A 19027-nucleotide genomic window follows, 5' to 3' on the forward strand; every position below is an offset into this window, starting at 1 on the left:
TTTGCAACAACACAGTATGAACGATACAATTTTTAAAATTTGCTTTTTACTTTTGCCAGATAAAAATTGTAAAAATAATTTATCTCACTTCCTTTTCTTACTTTTTAAATAGAATTTCCTTTAGTTACTGTATACCAAATATTTGTATTTCGTCTCTTGGGTCAGAGGATTGTTTTTTTCCCCTTCTCCACTTTCATCAGAACCAAATTACTTAAGTAGCTATGAATACTTTGCCACTACCAGTTTGAATTCATTTTATTGATTTAAAATTGGAGATTAGAACACAGTTTCTACTATAAACAGTACCATGAACAATATTTTTGTTTCACTCATGAGAAGAGTCTATTGTATTCCAAAGAGTAACTGATTCTGTCATAGAACTCACAGATCATATGAAGTGTCTTGTTCAGCACCAAAAGAAACTAAATGCCCCATATTTTTTTTCTCTTTGAGAACCTCATCTACAGCTCCTTCCAGGGGTAAAACAACATCGACCCAGTTATGAGGGCCACAGTGAGCATCTTTTTCTGTCTCTGTGTTGCAAGAAATATTTGCAATCATTAGCTTCTATAATAAAAAGCATTAGTGTTAAACCAATTCAAAAACATGTTTTTCAATCTTACCAGTCAAGTGGATTCCAGAATTTGATATAAATGATTTAATTATATGGTACCTTTTTATTTATTTATTTACCTTGGAGAGAGCTTTAAAGCAACTGCAGTTAAAGTATGACAGTTGAGCTGAATAAGATATATCAGGGCTTTTCAACCAGTGGTATGGGTACCACCTGTGGTACATTGGCACCTGGCAGGTGGTACGCGACCATCCTAGAAAAGTGGTAGCAGGGGAGGGGAATGAGCTGAACTGGTGGAAGCACCACAGAAGCCTGAGCGAGAGATGGCTGGAGTTGCAGGGCTGTCAGGGCTCAGCGGAAGCGCCAGGATCAGCGCTTCTTCGGGGCTGTCAGGGCTCAGCTGAAGTGCCAGGATCAGCGCCAGGATCCAGCTGGAGCTCGGTGCTGATCCTGGCACTTCTGCTGAGCCCAGGAGAAGTGCCGATCAGCTGGAATGTTGCAGCATCTCCAGGGTCTTCTGATTTACATTCAGATATTTGGCAACTGATTCATATTTATGACAGTCACAGTGTCCCAGGGTCATGTGAAGTGACCAAAACCTGCTGCAACCACCCAGCAGAAGGGGGAAAATAAAAATCAGACAATCCCTACCCCAATCCTCAATAGAAATGCACAGAACAATGAAAACCTCAGACAGGAGGAAGAGCACCGCCGGGCGGGCAAGCAGGTGTATTGCTCAGCTGTGGCTTGCGGGGAACTTTTTTCAGTGCCATTGTAACTTCAAACAGTCACTAAGTGAACTGTTGTAAGTTGAGAACTACCCGTACTTCATCACTTTTTTCCTTTTTTTTTGTTCATCAAGTTTTTGACATTTTGCTAGGCGACTGGTGGTACTCGGATGTTGCCATATCCTAAAAGTAGTACAATGGGTGAAAAGGTTGAAAAGTCCTGAGATATATAATGCTTCCAGCTGAATCGATCTTTGTACTCCTGATCAAAAGACACTGCAGTAATAAGCATTTCTTTCCTTTTTCATAAGAACAAAGTATAAAAATAGAAGTGATAAAACAAGAGGACTACTACATGCATATTTATTTACACATAAGTGAAAAGATTGCATAATAAAGGTCTTGTTTAAAAGAGCTCATAGACTGATATTGCTCAGAATGCTGGTTTATCAGCAAATGAGCATAATCACAGTACAATTTTGTTTCCTCTTGACAATAGATGTGACAAACTATAACATCTTCCTCAGTGGTTTCTTTATTGTGCCCTTTACCCCAGAAACAAATCAGGTTTGTTCCTCTAATCTGTTCCAACCCACCACCCCCAAGCCAGATTTTTGGTTTACAGACACAGTAATTAAAACTTAAAAACCTATCTCCTGCATCTGTTGACAGGATGGGAAGAATTGGTGGCCATTAGAATAGTTCTCATTTGCTGGCCAACTAGATGTCTGCTGAAGCAAAAGAATATTCTGGATTATACTTTGCAGAAAATAACAAAATGATATTATGGTTTATTGTATTTAAATATCAGATTTATATTTTGTTCAAAATACTTTCTTTCCATTTATTTGTATTGCACCACATTAAGTTTTAAAAAGATGCTAATGCTTCTTTTGGAAGGAAAATTTATCCTTGTCCCCTATGAGGCCTGTCAAAATCTTTGTGATAAGAGAACTTGAGGATTTCTGTATCTTCTCTTTTTAAATGTTTATATAGCACTTTTTTTTGAGTGCTTCTCAGGAAAATCAGTCTGACCCTATAAAGATGGATGATCTGCTAGCAAATAGAGAGCAGAAAGTATGAAGTAAGCCAGAAATATATAGTACCTCAGATTTATGTAAGCCTAATGCTGCTTTAATTGAATTCTTCTGATAAACTACTAGCATGGATCAAAACACAAGCAGAAGAAGGGGAGATAAATTAAAAACCAAGTTCTGTGAACATAGTAATAAAAACTAATCATGATTAAACATCATTTGTTCATTGTATTACAATGTAAGAAAATATTCTGTGAATAGTTTTAACTATTTCATATTAGCACTATTACCATGGCCTAATGAATAATGTGAAAATATTACTCTATGCTCAGAAATGGAAGACTACATCGATTCCTACAACGGAGGAATGGTTACAAAAACTGATTGAGCTAGCAGAGATGGCTAAACTGATTAAAAAAAAGAATACTAATACTTTTATTGCTATGTGGAAACTACTTGAGATGGGGAAAAAATGAAATTTTGATGTTGGGCTTTATCAGTTAGTTAGATTGATTTGATGTTATTGAAATGGCTAGTTTATAATATTTTACAAAAGTAAAAGGTTGAGGTTTGAAGTTGATAGTCTATTGCACCAAAGGAAGTCGTAAGTCAATGCCTTTTTTTCTTTCTTACCTCACTTCTCTAATCCCCTTTCCCTTCCCCATCTTTTCCGCTATTTGCTTTTGTATTTCCATTGTATTGTATATTATAAACTAATAAAACTTTCTAGAAAAAAAAGAACAATGTGAAAATAAAACTAAACTTGTCTGATTAAAATGCTATCCTAGAACAATGTATATATATGTTTAGCATGTAAAAAATAAAAATGGATACTTCATGGAATACTTTATTTAAAATAACAGCATGTATTTAAAATAACAGTATTAAACCCAAGGTATTAACATAAATAAAATATTTTTCATGAAAAAACCTCTAATTTTAACAAATAAAAATTTTAACACACTGAAAAGAGTGACATTGTTTAAAATTTCTTGCAAATCTCTTTAATATATGGAAAATAGTTTTTACTTTTTAAATCCCTGAGGAGGTCTTGGGTGCCCTCTGGTGGTTTTTGGACAATACTTTAAAAACACCGTCCTGGAGCATTTGATAGACTTCATGAAAGAAATGTTAAAAGTTCTGGCAAGGGAGTGAAAGATTAATGGTCATTGTAATTATACTATAATGAGTTCTCTTATCTGCTGTGTGATATTAAATAAACATTTGAAACATACCATATACAGTTTCATTTATATAAATAAGCTTTTTATTCTCCCTAGAGTTAATATGCTAAAAGCATTATTTTAAAACAAAAGCAAAATATCAACTTGGCAATGTTAAAAACGCTGTCTTATCTAAGCTCCTTGATTCCTCCCTAGTTTCAAGGTAACTGTGTTTCTATTCATTTACTCTATACAAGAAGGCTGGAATCTGAGTTATATCCAGCATGCTCATTTTTTTTTGAAAATGGAGCATTATTACTTAAGTAGTGCAGTTGGAGTCTTCCAAATTATAGTTATAGTCAGTGCTTTTTCTGTAAAAGAAAAAGGTGCCGGAACTCACACATGTCATACAACCTGCCTTGCCTACCCTATTAGGTTTCATCCAAAAAAGGTGCCGGAACTCCGTTCTGAGCGTTCTATGAGAAAAAAAGCACTGGTTATAGTTATCCAAGTGCAGGCAGATGCCTCTCCCTGCTGCTACAATATGTTAACTTGGGGGCGAAGGCAGGGGTTCAGACTGCTTAAAGTGAAATTCTGTCTCCCATCTGACTGCCATGTTTTCCAGGATGAATTCAGAAGGAGTCATAGGATGTAAAGCTAGCTTTGAAGTGATACCAGCTCTTCGAGAGTGGGCGGAATATGAACAGACTTCACTGTTGGGAACTTGGGAAGAAGAAGCAGTAGATTATTTTGAAGCTAGAGCTCTCAAATCATACCCATAGGGATAATTAAATAAGTCCTTTGCAATACTGTTGTTGATTTAGGAAAAGTACAAGCACAGAGAATATATGGTAGTTACTGAACCTCTGATATGATTTTTTTTTAAAAAGAACCCTAGCAACCTCCTCAGGCTGCATGTGATTCACGTCACTGAATCAGGAAAACTGTCTCTGCTCTATAGCAATGAAGAAAATATAAGGCTATTGTGAATGTTTTAAACACACCCTTACTAAAATTTGATATTGATTGATAGAAGTAAAAGAAGAAAGTCTTCAAAATTTAATATTGAAAGAAAAAAATTTAAAATTGAATTTGCTGCAGGGGAAACTTAATGAGTGGAGAAACAAGCCTACCGAAGAAAATGGATGGGAACCATGAAAGGGTAGCATAAAAGGAGGATGTAAGATAAACATGTAGGTAAAATTGAGCTGGGCCTTAGAGTAGGAAAGGAAGAACACAAGCTGTAAAAGCCATTGCAAGATGAAAGGGTTAACCAGGAAAAATTGACTGAATGAGAAAACAGGAAAAAACCTATAGTTCTAAGGGGCCCAGAACTCAAAACCAACAACTGAATATGGGTAATATCTCCTATTTTTTAAATAAATATTTTATTAATTTTCTATTTTTACAAACAAGTGCTTAATAGACCATGTTTTGACTGGGTCCATTAATAATTCCATGGTACATATAAGCTTCAAACTAAATCCAATATTATACCATCCAATACCTCCTCTCTTCTTCCGGTAATAAACATTTTTCCACATTAAGCAAATACAATTCTTATTGTTATTAATAGATATACAGTTGAATATCAGGATTTATTACAGTTTTCTAATAATATCAATGATATCAGTTTAAAATATCTTTTCTAACCAAAACATATCTTAACTGCATTTGCACTCAATATCCATTTATTCAGTCAGTATCCTATTTTTGCTTTTTTTCCCAGTTTTAATTTCCTATCCATATTCAAAATATCCCAATCATTTATAGTTTCAAAACAAGTTATATTTGGGTAACCAAAAGCTTCCCTTATTCAAGCTTTTTAGCATTTTCTTATTTTCCTTTTCATGCCAAAATATTTATTTTTTTATTTTATTTTAATTCCATTTATATTCCGCCCTTCTCCAAAGACTCAGGGCGGCTTACAAGCTTAGCAGTAGCCTTCATTCTATGTATATGCCTGCTTGTTAGGGCTTTCACACACACCCCAAGCGGCATTATTACAAAGTCAGCTTATTGCCCCCAACAATCTGGGTCCTCATTTTACCTACCTCGGAAGGATGGAAGGCTGAGTCAACCTTGAGCCTGGTGGGACTCGAACCTGCACTAATTGCAGGTAGCTGGTGTTACTTAAGGAGGCATTAGCCCACTGCACCACCAAGGCTCATATTTGATATGATATTCTGATTACCAATCTTATCTATCTAGTTATAATAACACTTCTATTTATAGCAATCTATTCTTAACCATATTCAAACATCTAATTAATAATGTAATATCCCGGCTTCTGGTTCTGTTTTTTGGCACTGGCAGACGCGCAGGGGATTGCTCCTCCTGCCGTCTGGGGACCCCTGAAAGGGGGTCAAAAGTCACCTTGGAGGGGCAACAAGCGGGGAAGAGGATTCTCTGATCGATTGTGGGAGGTTGGCGGCCCTCCCCTTTGACTTGGAACAGCTCTTTGGACCAACAAAGAAAGGATCGGCCACTCCCATGGCCCATCGTTAATGCCATTTCCAACCAAGGCCAAACTAACAACTTAGCACTTGAAAGCACAGTGGAGGGACTTCTGGTGGCGACGCGATGCCGAAGACAGCCGTTTTCGGGCTGTCCGCTCCGCAGCTGTGTTTTTCCATCGTAAACAGCGCCGATCAGCTGTTTAGATGGATTTGAAGCCCCCTCCTCGGGAGAAGAGGAGGGGGTGAGGCCCCAGGTAGGGGTTGAGCTCTCCGGGGCCGCCTGAGCTGAGAGTTTGGGCGGCTGAAGGATTGAGCCCCCCCGAAGCCTGGGTTGCTCCGAGCTGCACAGCGCCCCTGCTCTGGGATTTTTGGAGCAGAGCCAGGCATTAGCAACCACCCCTGCCAAAAGGAAATACTTTTGATTATCAAGATGCAGGCAGAGCGGTACAGGAGGTCAAGGTGATGTGGACTCTTATCTTTACTCTCTAGCTCAATGGATTTTATAGCTTTAAAGTGAAAGTGCGCAATAAGTGAAAGTGGGGGAAGATGGCGGCTAAAACTTCTAAAGCTCTTCGGAGTGCGGGGTCTTCCCTGGTGCAACAGACCTCATTGCAAGCTTTGCTTCCTCCTGCACCTCCTCCGGCATTGACGCTTAAGGATTTACAAGATGCTCTTGGAAAGCATTCACAATTGATGTCTGACATGATGGATGAAAAGTTGAAAAAGCTGGAGGAGAAAATGGAGGAGAAATTGGAGAAATTGGAGAAGAAGATGGAAGAGAAGTTTAGAGCAATGAGGGTGGACATGTTGTCTATGATTGAATCTGTAGCTGAATGTGTGCAACAGCTGGATGTAAAAGTGGAGGATCTCAGTCAAAAGAACTCTATATTAGAAGCAAAGGTATTAGAAAATGAAAATATAAGGGATAAAATGGACGGAGAATTGAGCCTTGTTCAGTATCATCAGATGCAGTATGCTATTAGAATCAGGGGTTTAAAGGAGAATTGTAAAGAAGATTTAAAGCAGCTGATTTCTGAGGCTCTGGAAGGGGTATTGGGCCAGCCAGCATCTGAAATTGAGGGAAATATGGACAAAATTTTTCGTGTAAATTCATGGATTGCAAGACAGAGGAAGTTACCCAGAGATGTGGTGGTCTATTTTACAAAGAGAGTAATTAGAGATGAAGTCATTCAAGCTGCTTATGATACTAAATTGGTAGTGGCTGAGCAAGAAGTCTTGGTTTTAAAAGAGATTCCTCCGAAGATTTTAAGGAGAAGGAAAGATTTTGCATTTCTAGTACAGGAACTTAAGAAATGTGATATTAAGTTTAGATGGGAGATTCCAGTTGGACTGGTGGTGACGCACGAAGGTAAAAGACATCGTCTGGTTACTGTGGCCCAGGCACGTGATTTTTATAGCAATGTGTTAAAAGCAACCCCCCTATCATTTTTGGAAGCTGCAAAGGGATATGGCGAGGGAAAGCTTCAAGATGTTGCAGATAGACAGACAGAGGACAATGGTATTGGAGGGGATCAAGTTACAGTCTCATCGGTTGTTGCAGGAGGCCAGAGGATGACGCGTGCCGCCCTAAGAAGAGTGAGACGAGAGCAAGAGCAAGAACAGCAGAAAGTTATGGAATCTCCAAAGCGTACTTACAGTGAAGCTGTGGGAGGGGCGCGGTCCAAAGAAGTTATGGGGGTCATGTCAGACGTGCTCCAAAAGCTTTGGAGCGTTAAGATTGGTGATTAAATTTTTAAATTAGAATGTCAATGGATTAAATTTATCATAGAGGCGAAAGAAAGTTTTTTTTAAATATTTAACATAATTTAAGATTGATGTTATTTGCTTGCTAGAAAACTATATTAGGGTTATGGACTAAAAGTATCTGTTGAACTAAGAATGGGTACGCAAGCTCCTAATTAACAACAAGTTGTCTTAGAGATTGCCTAAACCTTTTTTTATTCTTTTTATTTGAACTCAAGGATGATCTGGAACTGTGAGACATTTGGTGTGATACATGCAAGAACTATTTTTGATCATAGTTTAGTTTGGTTGGAGATTATTAAGGTTAACAGAGATAGGCGCTTTTGGTGCGTAACTGAGAATTTGTTTAGAAATTAGAGAAAGGTGGGAGAATGTAAATAGTAGGTGAAAGTTTTTTTTTCTTTTTTTCTGAAATTAATATGAATAAGGACTGGGATTAAGAAATTCTATTTTGAGTAAAGCTCTTTTTCTGTTTTCCTCTTTTTCTTTTTTATTTTATTTGTAATATTAATATTGTTTGTATTCATTTTATATGAGCTAGAGGGAGATAGAATTAATAGTTTATTGTTGATAACATAGGGGTGCTTATGTTTGTTTTTCGATTTTATACCCTGTATTTAGCTCTGGGAAGTCGGGGGGGGGAGGAGGGAATGGGGGAGAGGGATAGGGAGGGCTAGATAGGGGTGGGGGAGGGGGGGATTAAAGTCAAAATGTATTGTAAAACTTTTTAAATACAAAAAAAAGAAAGCACAGTGGAGGAACTGGGTGAGATCTGTCTTCTCCCTCCCCCAACTTTCTTTTCTTTGCCTGTTAAAAGCCCTTTGAAATTGCTTCCCCCTGTGAGGAGAGAGGGAAGGGAACTTTTTCTTTTCCCACCCTCTTAAATGGCAGCGTTTGAATACATTGGGGAAAAAAGCACCCTGAAAAAATATAATTAATTGGACTTACATCCGTCTTACATTTGGTGACCTAAAAAGCTCCTATCTTCACGGGATCTGGCTATTTTATGCATTTGACAAAAAAGGAAAAAAGAAAAAAGATGAAGAACTTAAATTTTATAAAAGCCTATTCTTTCTCAAAAGGATTTTAAATAACAATGGGGACATTTTGTGGTTAAGCCTGGTACAGCAAGCGAATATCCCTGGCAAACAAATCTATTTATAACTCAGATCTGTCCTTGGCATTAGCTAAAGATAAACACTTGAAACAGCTGGGAGATGAATTTGGCTTCTAAGAACTGTACAGGTGAATATTTATTGACTCTTGTTTAAAAATTAGCCTCCACTAAAAGACTATAACAATTCCAGAAATGGAGGGAAACCAGCTACAAACTTTGATTGACTATAAGCTTATATTTGAAAAAATTATTGAAGCCACTGAGATAATTAATTCTAGACTCAAAGATAAAGGTGCTACTTAAAACCACAAATTGAAACCCAGACTTCAACTAAAGAACTTATAACCCAGAAAACAACAAAACTGGAAGGAACCACCACTAAGACAGAGGACCCTAAGGAACAACAAGAAGATATTGAAAAACGTAACATCCAAATTTTGACTCCAGCTAAAGAACTTACAACTCCAAAAGTACATGAAGTGGAAAAAAGTAACACCAAAATAGAGGATGCTAAAGATCAACAAAGACAGTTTATTGAAAACCTGGACAACCAAGCAATAACTACAAAATTGGATACGACCTTCTACTTAAATCAGAAGATACCAGAGGAAGGAAAAGACCAGACTGAAGAGAAGATAAAAATATTACAGCAAATACAGAGATTTCAACTATCAGTGCAACAATTCAATGATTATAAATGGTTTAGGTTTTCTGGATCATTGATGGCTAGACAGTCTCCCTCAATTCAAGCAATATGTGCTGGAACGAAAGGAGACCTATCTGACAACTCAATGTTTTTGGTCTGGAAACCTGGTTGGCAGAAAAAGAAAGCTAGAGTTAGGTTTAAAAAAAAAAGAACTGTTAGAGAGCTACTAAAGGTGTGATCTATTAGGCTATGAAATAGAAAATATTTATGAGATAAAACTAGAATATGTTTATCTATTTATTAGGCTTATTTTAGATATTATAATTTCTGTAATGAAACAATGGAAATTTGGGTTATGGATGCTATTATGGATGTTAAAGATTAAATTTGAATACTTTAATTCCCTGTAAACCGCCCTGAGTCCTCAGGGAAAGGGCGGTATATAAATGCAATAAAATAAATAAATAAATAAATAAATAAATAAATAAAAAATAAACTAAAAATTAAGAATTAGAATTCAAAACAGAACATGGTAAAAGTAAAAAAGTAAAAAGTAAAAATAATTGATAAATTTAAGTTATTGTATTAGTAAGCTGTGATGTATCAGGATGAGAAATAGAAATGTTTCTGAAATAAAATTAGAATTTACCTATATAGGTATTAGGTTTACTTTAGACGTTATAAATTTTGTGTAATGAAATAAGGGAAATTTGGGTTATGGATGCTAGAGGCTAAACTTGAATACCATAATCAAAATTAAAAATTAGGAAAATTTAAAAACAGGATATGGATATGTATAACTAAAAATAGACTGATAATTGTTTTAACTGAGCATGTTATTATTAGAAATTTTCTAGTTTAAACATGTTATATTAAAAGTTAAGGGAAATAGAGAAGGATGTACTGATAATGTAACCTGAGATAGGTACTAAAAACTCTGTTACTGAACCTTTGATTACCCAGTCACCATGATGCTTTCTAAATATTTTCATGTTAAGTTGGAAAACTAATAAAACTTGTTTTTTTAAAAAAAAATGTAATATCCAGTGCTTTTTTTCTAAAGAAAAAAGGTGCTGGAACTCAGAGGTGCTGTCACTGGGAGCAATGCCGGTGTCTTGCTACAAAGTCACCACCCGTCCTTTGCACCCCCGCCCCTGTGGCTCAGAGCCACAGGCTGCAGGGATTCCCCTCCCCACAGCCATCGTGGGGATTCCCCTCCCCGCAGTTGCCACGCCGCGGCCCGTGCTGAGCCCCCACCCGGAGCTGCTCTGAACCCCAACCCAGAGCTGTGTTCCTCATGGCAGTGGTCTCCAGCACCAAACAGCTGATGGCCTCCGGCACCGGCACTGAGCGTGGCTGGCTCAGGATTTCTGGGAGTTGAAGTCCATGAGTCATAAAAGAGCCAAGATTGCCTACCCCTGCAATAGGCTTTTGAAAGCCAATAGAGGGACCTTTTTTTGCAAAAAAAAGGTGCCGGAACACACTCTGAGCATTCTATGAGAAAAAAAAGCCCTGGTAATATCCCCTCTAACAGGTCAAAGCTTCTGTTTTCTTCAGTCTAGCTTTCTTCCTTTGCCAACTAACTTTCCAAGTCATTGCATTTGGATCATCAAATAATTCTTCCTCTATTTTTGTGTATATTATTTGAAGCAAAAGAAATAATTTAGTTCAGGGGTGTCAAACTGCCAGCCCATGGACTGGACGTGTCACGTGGAAGCTGCGCCCACCCCATTGCTGGCAATGGCAAAACAGTCCCAATACATTTCATGAAGTCATGTGACATTGTGAGTTTGACATGTCTGATTTTGTTAAAGTATTTTTGGAAGAGCTAGCCCATTGATATTCATTAAACAGCCTCCCTCCTTCTCCATTTCCACACAGTTCTGGTAACAGCTCTATCTTCCATTCCATTGGCTTTCCTTCCTTATCCTCCATTATGCTCTGAAATCTTGGTTGATAAAATGTCTTTTCCATTTCCAATATTATCGTTATGTCTTCTAAACATTTAAACATTTTTAGTTTGTTACTTTTTAACCCAAGAATTTCTGCCTTGGAAAAGTAAGAGATGCAGAAAAAAGAAAGAAAGAAAAAACAGGGGAAGGCAGTTTCTGTCTGCATATTTGTCTTTTTTAAAAGAACAGGAATTGGCTAAAATTTCCTGACTATGAGAATAATTAATCAGTGGGATGATTGTCTCCACAAGCTGTGTGGGGAGGAGGTTAGAAATTGTTAGGGTCTGAAATGGATAGGGTTTTGTGCTTCTGTAGGGGGTTGGACTAGAGGACCTCTAAGAGGAAGGATGTGGCAGCTGGGACAGGGTTGTATAAAGAAAAGAATATTTTGGATTGGAACTTTGGAGAGAACCAAGCTTTGATAGCTTCTCTCCCCACTGATTGTAATAAATGAAACAAAAGGCCTTCACTGTGTCTTGGCTGGTTATTGGTCAGGTGAGCTTGCCTCTGGTCATGAAGGAAAGTGGCTGGGAGTACATAACATTGATCAAATTGCATGTCCTGATCAAGGAACAATGCCATTATATTTCCCTCCCAATTTCTTTTGTGTGCCATCTCCAAAGTCTGCCAAAACTTTTTTTCTTCCAAAAAGAAAACCATATTTCTTCCAGGTTAATATCAAAGTACAGACTTTCAGCTAAGTCTGAAATAGCCGAACTAGTTATTACAAGAAACTGCAGCTTCTGTTGCCCTATGTGTGCCTTTCCCCATCTTGGAGCTACTTCATGGATTTGTGATGTGACACATTATGCTATAAGTTAGAACATGAGTAACAAGTTGCACTGGAGCAGAACTGGTTTAATATAGTGAATGTGACAATGCCAAGCAAAATCTTCTAGAAACTCAGAGCACAAAAACACAAAGAATACATGTACTTAACATCTCAATCATATGACACACTGTGCTGTGTGCATTTAGAAATTTTACAGCTGATCCACACAACCAGCTTGCCTCAGTGTAATTTCTCACAGGCAGGAATACAAAGGTTATTATTATACAAGCACAAGCAGTGTTACCCAATTAACTGCTTTCCTTCATTTTATTACAAGAAAACATCTTAATTCTAATTGGCTGCTATACATTTGGACACAAATGCTCATCTCTCTGGTTAGTAGTCACTGCTCTCCAGGGCTAGTAGAATAATGAAATCCTGGGCTTCTTTTTAAAAAGGATAACAATTAAACAGTGAAATGGCAGTCCTCTCCTATTTTTTTTAAAAAAACCCTTAAAAACAAAAAGCAAAAACAAATGAACTTGAAAACACTTCTTTTCTTTTCTAGCCCATTTGACAGCAAAATTGCTTAAACTGTGTTCTTTTCATTTCTTACTGGTCTACTGGGTAGATACATGAGATGAGAAAATAGCAAGGTCAGAGTGAAAATTCACACCAAAGGTACAGTATATAGCTACTATTTTACATATTATATAAATTTTTATAATAAACTAGAAATAAACCTGTATGGATCAGGATCTGCATTTCCACTTCAATTAAAGTTTATTCAAGTGTTTGCCTAATCCACTATAATATGAAGTCTAGTGTATAAATGTATCCATCTGAATAATTTTTAGTAGACTTATAAGTCTGATTCTACGGTTTGCTTCAGCTGCTGGTTAACAAATGTGTGGATGAACAAACATTTCAAGAACAAACATCTTTCTGGGAAAAGCTAGATACAGCTGCTACTTGATCTCAACTTGTTTTGCTAACCTACTTATTATTGCTATGTCACATCACTCCTTCATAGTAACGGTGTTGTTTTTCATCTAATTTGCCTCATACTTTCTTACTAATTCTCATGTGCTTACCACATCACATTCTTTGAATTCTGTCAATGTTTGTAAGAAACATTTTTGGTTTCTCTAGTTATTTGTTATCAGACACTTACCAACAGCTTCTAAACCATTTCAATATTACAGCCAGGAAAAACTATTTACATGGACATGTTTAGGAGGATGCTTAGTTTTTATTTCTTTTATTCTAGAAGTGAGGACCTATGTCTTTCTAGTCTGCTGTAATACAATACCTATTATCTGTGATCCAGTTGGCTGGGGATGCTAGTTGTTACAATTCAGCAACACTTGGAGGGAGTATGTCTCTACTTCAGGTTTAATCATATTTATTTCCCTCTTCTTTGGTCAAGACCTCTATTTGGTGCTAAATCCTATAACTGCTTCTACCTTGGTGTTGATTCATATATTTATTTGCAATATGTCAATATCATCCATTCCTGAAAACCCTGAGTGGCTAACAATAAAAAACCTCATTAAAATCCTCAGAAAAACCCACTCACCCACCCTAAAGAGTAATTAAAAATCCCAACAACATTGAATAGGACAAAAAAGCTCATGTCAGGTTTCTATCAATGCAACCCATCTTTCTTAACATGCTTTTCCCTTGGACTAGATGGAAAAGCAAGGTATTATCTGATCTTCTAAAACCCAAGAGCAAAAGAGGGTGAAAGAGCCCCACAGCATAAGAGCAGCAGTTGAAAATATCCACTTCTAGGTCCTGTCACAGAGATTGGACCTGGACAGAATTATCCTTGAGAACAGGAAAACCAAATACGGAGCCATGTAAGGCTTCAAAGAAAACCATCAGTGCCTTTAATTGCACATAGAAGCCAACTGGCAAACAATGCAGTACCCAAAGCAGTGGCTTCACCTGAATATAACAAGAAACTTTCATTACTGCCTTGACCAGCACATTTTGTATTAGCTGTAGCCTTATAATACTTTTCCAGGCTAACCCAAAATACAGCATGTTAAAGTACTCCAGACAGGAAGCTCTGTCTGCATCATCATTGCTCTTATGTAGTCTTCAGTAATAGCACCTCTTTATTGTTTCTAGGGACTGACCTGAGAGTGTTATCAGAGTTCTGGCCCTACTCTTAATTGATTCTATGACTGAACCCAGTAGGCAGCCAGTTTGCTGTAGTGGTTAAGACATCAGGCTAGAAATTGGGAGATCCTGCGTTCTAGATCTGCCATAGGCACAAAGCCAACTGGGTAACCTTGGGCCAGTCACTTTTTCTCAGCCCTATGAAGGAAGCAATGCCTAACTACTTCTGAAATCTTATCAAGAAAACTACAGGGACTTGCCCAGGCAATTGCCAGTAATCAATACTGATTCAAAGGCACAAACAAACAAAGAATGAACCTAAGGTATTCTCTCAAAGCACCACCTAGCATTCATGGTGCTGGTTTAAATCAATCACTTGGAAACAGCTCTATAATTTATCTCATAGCAACTACCAATGCCACTACTAAAGGTCTCAGCATTCTTGTTAACAATTGCACTTAAACAACAACAGTAGTAAGACAAGAATGCAACACTCATTATGAGATAAAAATATAGGTAACAAGGGCTAAGACTTGCCCTCCACGATCTTTTACATCAGAAACAAGCAATCTTCTTGCTCTTGAACCATTAACAACATCAGACTATTTTCAAAAGCTTTTTAAATGTGTTTCTATACCATTTAGCACAGACTATGCCCTCTTCATAATTACAAGAATTATATAAAAATGTAAAACATATTCCAATTTGTGATTAGGATGGAGGGTACAAATCAGTCTGGTTTAATTTCAAATTCAAATAAAATCTACTCTACTCTACACTACTCTAATGCAGATTTTTGATCCTAAGAGGTAGAGGCTATTATGGTGAGATATACAGTACATGACAGGTGATCAATGAATAGAGCTAAAGTAGTATAATCCAGATGTTGGTAGCTTTCCTACTGAGAGCTACTGAGTCCCTACTGAAATTACATACCTGAATCTTTTAGTGCTATATGAACATGTAAACTATATTATTTCCTTTTTGCTGTTTTTTCTTGTTTTAAATAAATACATAGAATACATAGAAAACCTTGTGTAAACTCATTAAAGATAAAATAACTTACAGCTATGCTGTATCAATCTGTCAGTTTCCCAGCCTTTATCTCAAACATTCCATCCTGTAGTAGAATCTCCTTCATTAGGTATCTAATAATATCTCATTGACAGGACAAGGCAATTTTCTCTAGCTTTCTTCACAGTTTTCTTAATTTATTTTTCCTTCAAACCAACTATCTGTTAAGTGGAAAACTGTTTTTACTTTTAAAACTGCAGTATTAAATTAATAGGACTTTTTTTAGCCCTTAGGGGAAAATGCTATCAAACATCACACAATCACCTTAATATTTACAGAAACACTTGTCTTAGTATTTTGCTATGACTATTTTAAGGCTGCTGAATAGACCACAAGAAAGACTCTAATGTGCAAGTGCCAAGTAATCTGCTTCTGTTTTTAAATAAGTTGAAATTGAATTACAAAGGCTATAAAGAGTTGGGCAAATATAGAAACTGAATAAATAAATCAATGAGGAAGGATGTGTGTATGTGTGTAACAATGTATGTTACAATATTGTAACATACATTGTCACATTTTCAAATCATTTTTCCTGTGCAAATGCAGCATAAAAATCCCTCCACAAATATAACTATTTGGGCCCAAAAGAATTTTATCGATATATCTCATATTATTATATCACCGTTTTAACTATGCCTTACTAACTTGATGTCGTCTGACACAGAGGGGGGAAGTGGGGCAGTAATTGAAACTGACCAACTTTATATTCCTTCAAGTATAAATGTTTGAAACTGGCAGATTTTATACTCCTTGAAGCTGTGTTGATTTAGCCAGTAAAGTACTGGAATAAAACTGGTATGTCTGATGATGAATTAAAACTGTTTCTGACATAGTCTGGGGATATAATATCAGGACAATATTGTGGGACCAAGAAAAAGACTGGCATTGCCAAGGCGTGACTGTGATAAAATGCAAACAAGGTCATCACACATAGGGCCAGTCCTACTGCAGTAGTAAAATGAAACATTTATCTCAGGCGGTTGTTTCTGAAAGATGGCTGCAAGTTGGTGAAGAAAGTTGTGTAACATGCCTTGCCTGCAGCTTTCTCATGTGGTCGTATTGTTGCTGTTCCATTTTCAGTAATAAATGCAGATTCAGCTATCAGTCCAGTCAGATTATATGTGGTATGGCACTTGAGCCATCATCTTGTTGATTGCAAAATATAGATCAGACTGCTCATGTAAACTGTAGCTTGTAAAGCATGAAAGAATGGCTCTAACTATTTCTGGTATTTCCCACATAATTGTACTGATAACCTGCCTTTCTGTGGTCAATCGAACTTTATACATTTTGCTTTACCTTCCTTTCCCTTGTAAATGCATATATATTTACTGGATGGATTTATCTCTCCATTTGAAAGAGTAGCTTAAGTACTTAACCAAACTAAAAATGGGACAGAAGGATCTTTTTGGAATGTAGTATGTACAATTCAATGAAATCCAAGTTATGCTGAAATGTAGCAAACAAAAAAACAAGGGGGGAGGTGCAGTTTGGTTTTAAAGTGAATCTAATAAACCTGAAGGTGAGGAAAAATCCAAGTTTCAGTTTAATCTTATCCATCGAGCCATCTTGTTACTAAAATGAATAAAAGTATTCAATTGGATGGTGCAAAACATAGCTGCTTCACAACAAACTTTAGTATGAATGAGGCATCTCCCTTTGAATCATTAAGGCAGCCTTCTCTTTTGCAAACAGGATTAGATATTTATGGTACTGTACTTCTAATTGTTAAAGAATCTGTATGTGTGTGAGTATGTATGTCTGTGCACCCGCGTAAGAGTAAACGAAGAGGAAATAATGTTTATAAATTAAGATTACAGAGAATGAATATACAAACCTGGGGCAGTGCAGAATTCAGTTGTCGTTGCAGAGAATCTCTGTCATAAATTACATCTTGAAGTCGTTGCTGTGCCAGAGATAAACTTTCTTGTGTCTCCCGAAGAGTGTCGAGAAGACGATCTCTTTCATCCAGCATATTCACCATTAGCTGTTCAAAATGAGAATCGGAGTCCGATCCACTGCTCTGGGACCCCCTTTGACTCATTGGGGTGTCCTCGTTTATCGTAGGCATCACTTCGCACATCATTTCTTAAAATGAAGAGAGGGAGGAAAGAAGAAAACTTTCAGTAAAAGGCAGCTAAAAGTTTTTATTTATGAAGGGGAGGAGAGGGAGAGGGATATGGAGGAAGGGAGGGAGGGAGAGAAAGAGAGAGAGATTGGCCCCATATTATTCAGTTGCCTCATATTGTTTTGACTATTAGGCCAAAAGCTGCCCAGTAGCTATTTAAAAATGTATTATAATGCCATGATATCTGTATGCATCTCTCTCTCTCTCTCTCTCTCTCTCTCTCTCTCTCTCTCTCAGCAGTTCTACGCTTAAATCTCAGCTAGCACAGAATACAGTGTATTTTGAAAAAATGGCAGAGTTTGCTTGTTTACTTAAGGTTGGCTTTTGTTTAAATGATCTTCCTCCCCTTATTACTTTGTATATATTTTGTGTTATCATGAACAACTCTGCTTTGGACCCCTATACAAAAGAATACATCGTCAATTTTCAGCTAAAGAAACTCAAGCTTCCATTCATGGCTGTTTGCCTAGGGTAGAGGATAACCCTTCAGCTAGGAGAGATTTCCCGAGAAAGCTAATTTATTTATTTATTTTAATTATTTGTTAAATTTATTTGCCACCTATCTCGTGGGACTATTTTAGGCAGCTTCCAATAATAAAAAAGAAGCAAAATGAAAAGAGTGTAAACAGAAGTAATAGAACCATAAAATAAACAATGAAAAGGGAACAGAATGAGAATACAGTATGATAACCAAAAGGATGCTAATTGCCTAATTAGATTCTTAATAAACATTAATGGTTAATATTGTAGATATTCTACATTAGCTATGCAGATTAACTAAATGAAAATAAAAGAATCACCATATTTAATCTTAGCTATCATTATTAAAATAGTTAAAACATATGCAAATATGAATTGGACTCACAAAAGCTAAACCAATTAAAATATCTAGACCAAGCAAAATATCTGCCCCTCTCTGTAAACAGCCATGTCAAGAACAACTGAAGTTCTTCAAACCATAATTTTTGATTTGAAATATTGTTCATCCCTTGCTGGGTGGATTCTCAAACTGTGGATCATGATCTTTCATGAGTTGCAAAGAATTGGGGGAGATAAAAACTAAAAGCAGAATTAATTGTCAGAATCTATTCCTAATCTGCCTAGACAAGCTGGCAGCTGGCTCTTCCAAACAAAACATAGAAAAATTCTAATAGGACTTCAGTTTTATGCACAGAGAGTCTGTGAAGGACTGAATCTGACAGGATGAAAGCCCAACAGTTGCCAGGCTACAGAGAACCATAACATAGACATGTCTAATCACCAAAGGCCATTAAACCTTCAGGTAACTTAGAAACAGGGTAAAGCCCATTATTTGAATGCTAGACATAGAAATGTATAAAATTGCTTCACTTCTTTGCATTTCAGAGAACAAAGCATAAATCTGTAAGGCTACAGTCTTCCCTAGAATACAGAGCCTAATCTAATGAAGTTGTGGCTGAGGATTCCCTATATCTGAATTAGGGGTTAAATGTCTGGAGAACTGAGA

General features: G+C 36.8%; 1 protein-coding gene across 1 annotated transcript in view; it reads right to left on the minus strand.

Moving 5' to 3' along the window:
* Positions 1 to 17499, minus strand: part of PPFIA2 (PTPRF interacting protein alpha 2) — a gene marked incomplete at its 5' end in the record, with an annotated part of 237474 nt that extends 219975 nt beyond the window's left edge. Inside the window, one exon of the mRNA XM_083365122.1 lies at positions 17251 to 17499. Coding sequence (XP_083221248.1) covers positions 17251 to 17499 — 249 coding nt within the window. The remainder of the gene's footprint in view (positions 1 to 17250) is intronic.
* Between the last annotated feature and the right edge of the window lie 1528 nt (positions 17500 to 19027).

The sequence above is a fragment of the Vipera ursinii genome (genome assembly GCF_947247035.1).
Source record: "Vipera ursinii genome assembly, chromosome: 6".
NCBI classification, from domain to species: domain Eukaryota; kingdom Metazoa; phylum Chordata; class Lepidosauria; order Squamata; family Viperidae; genus Vipera; species Vipera ursinii.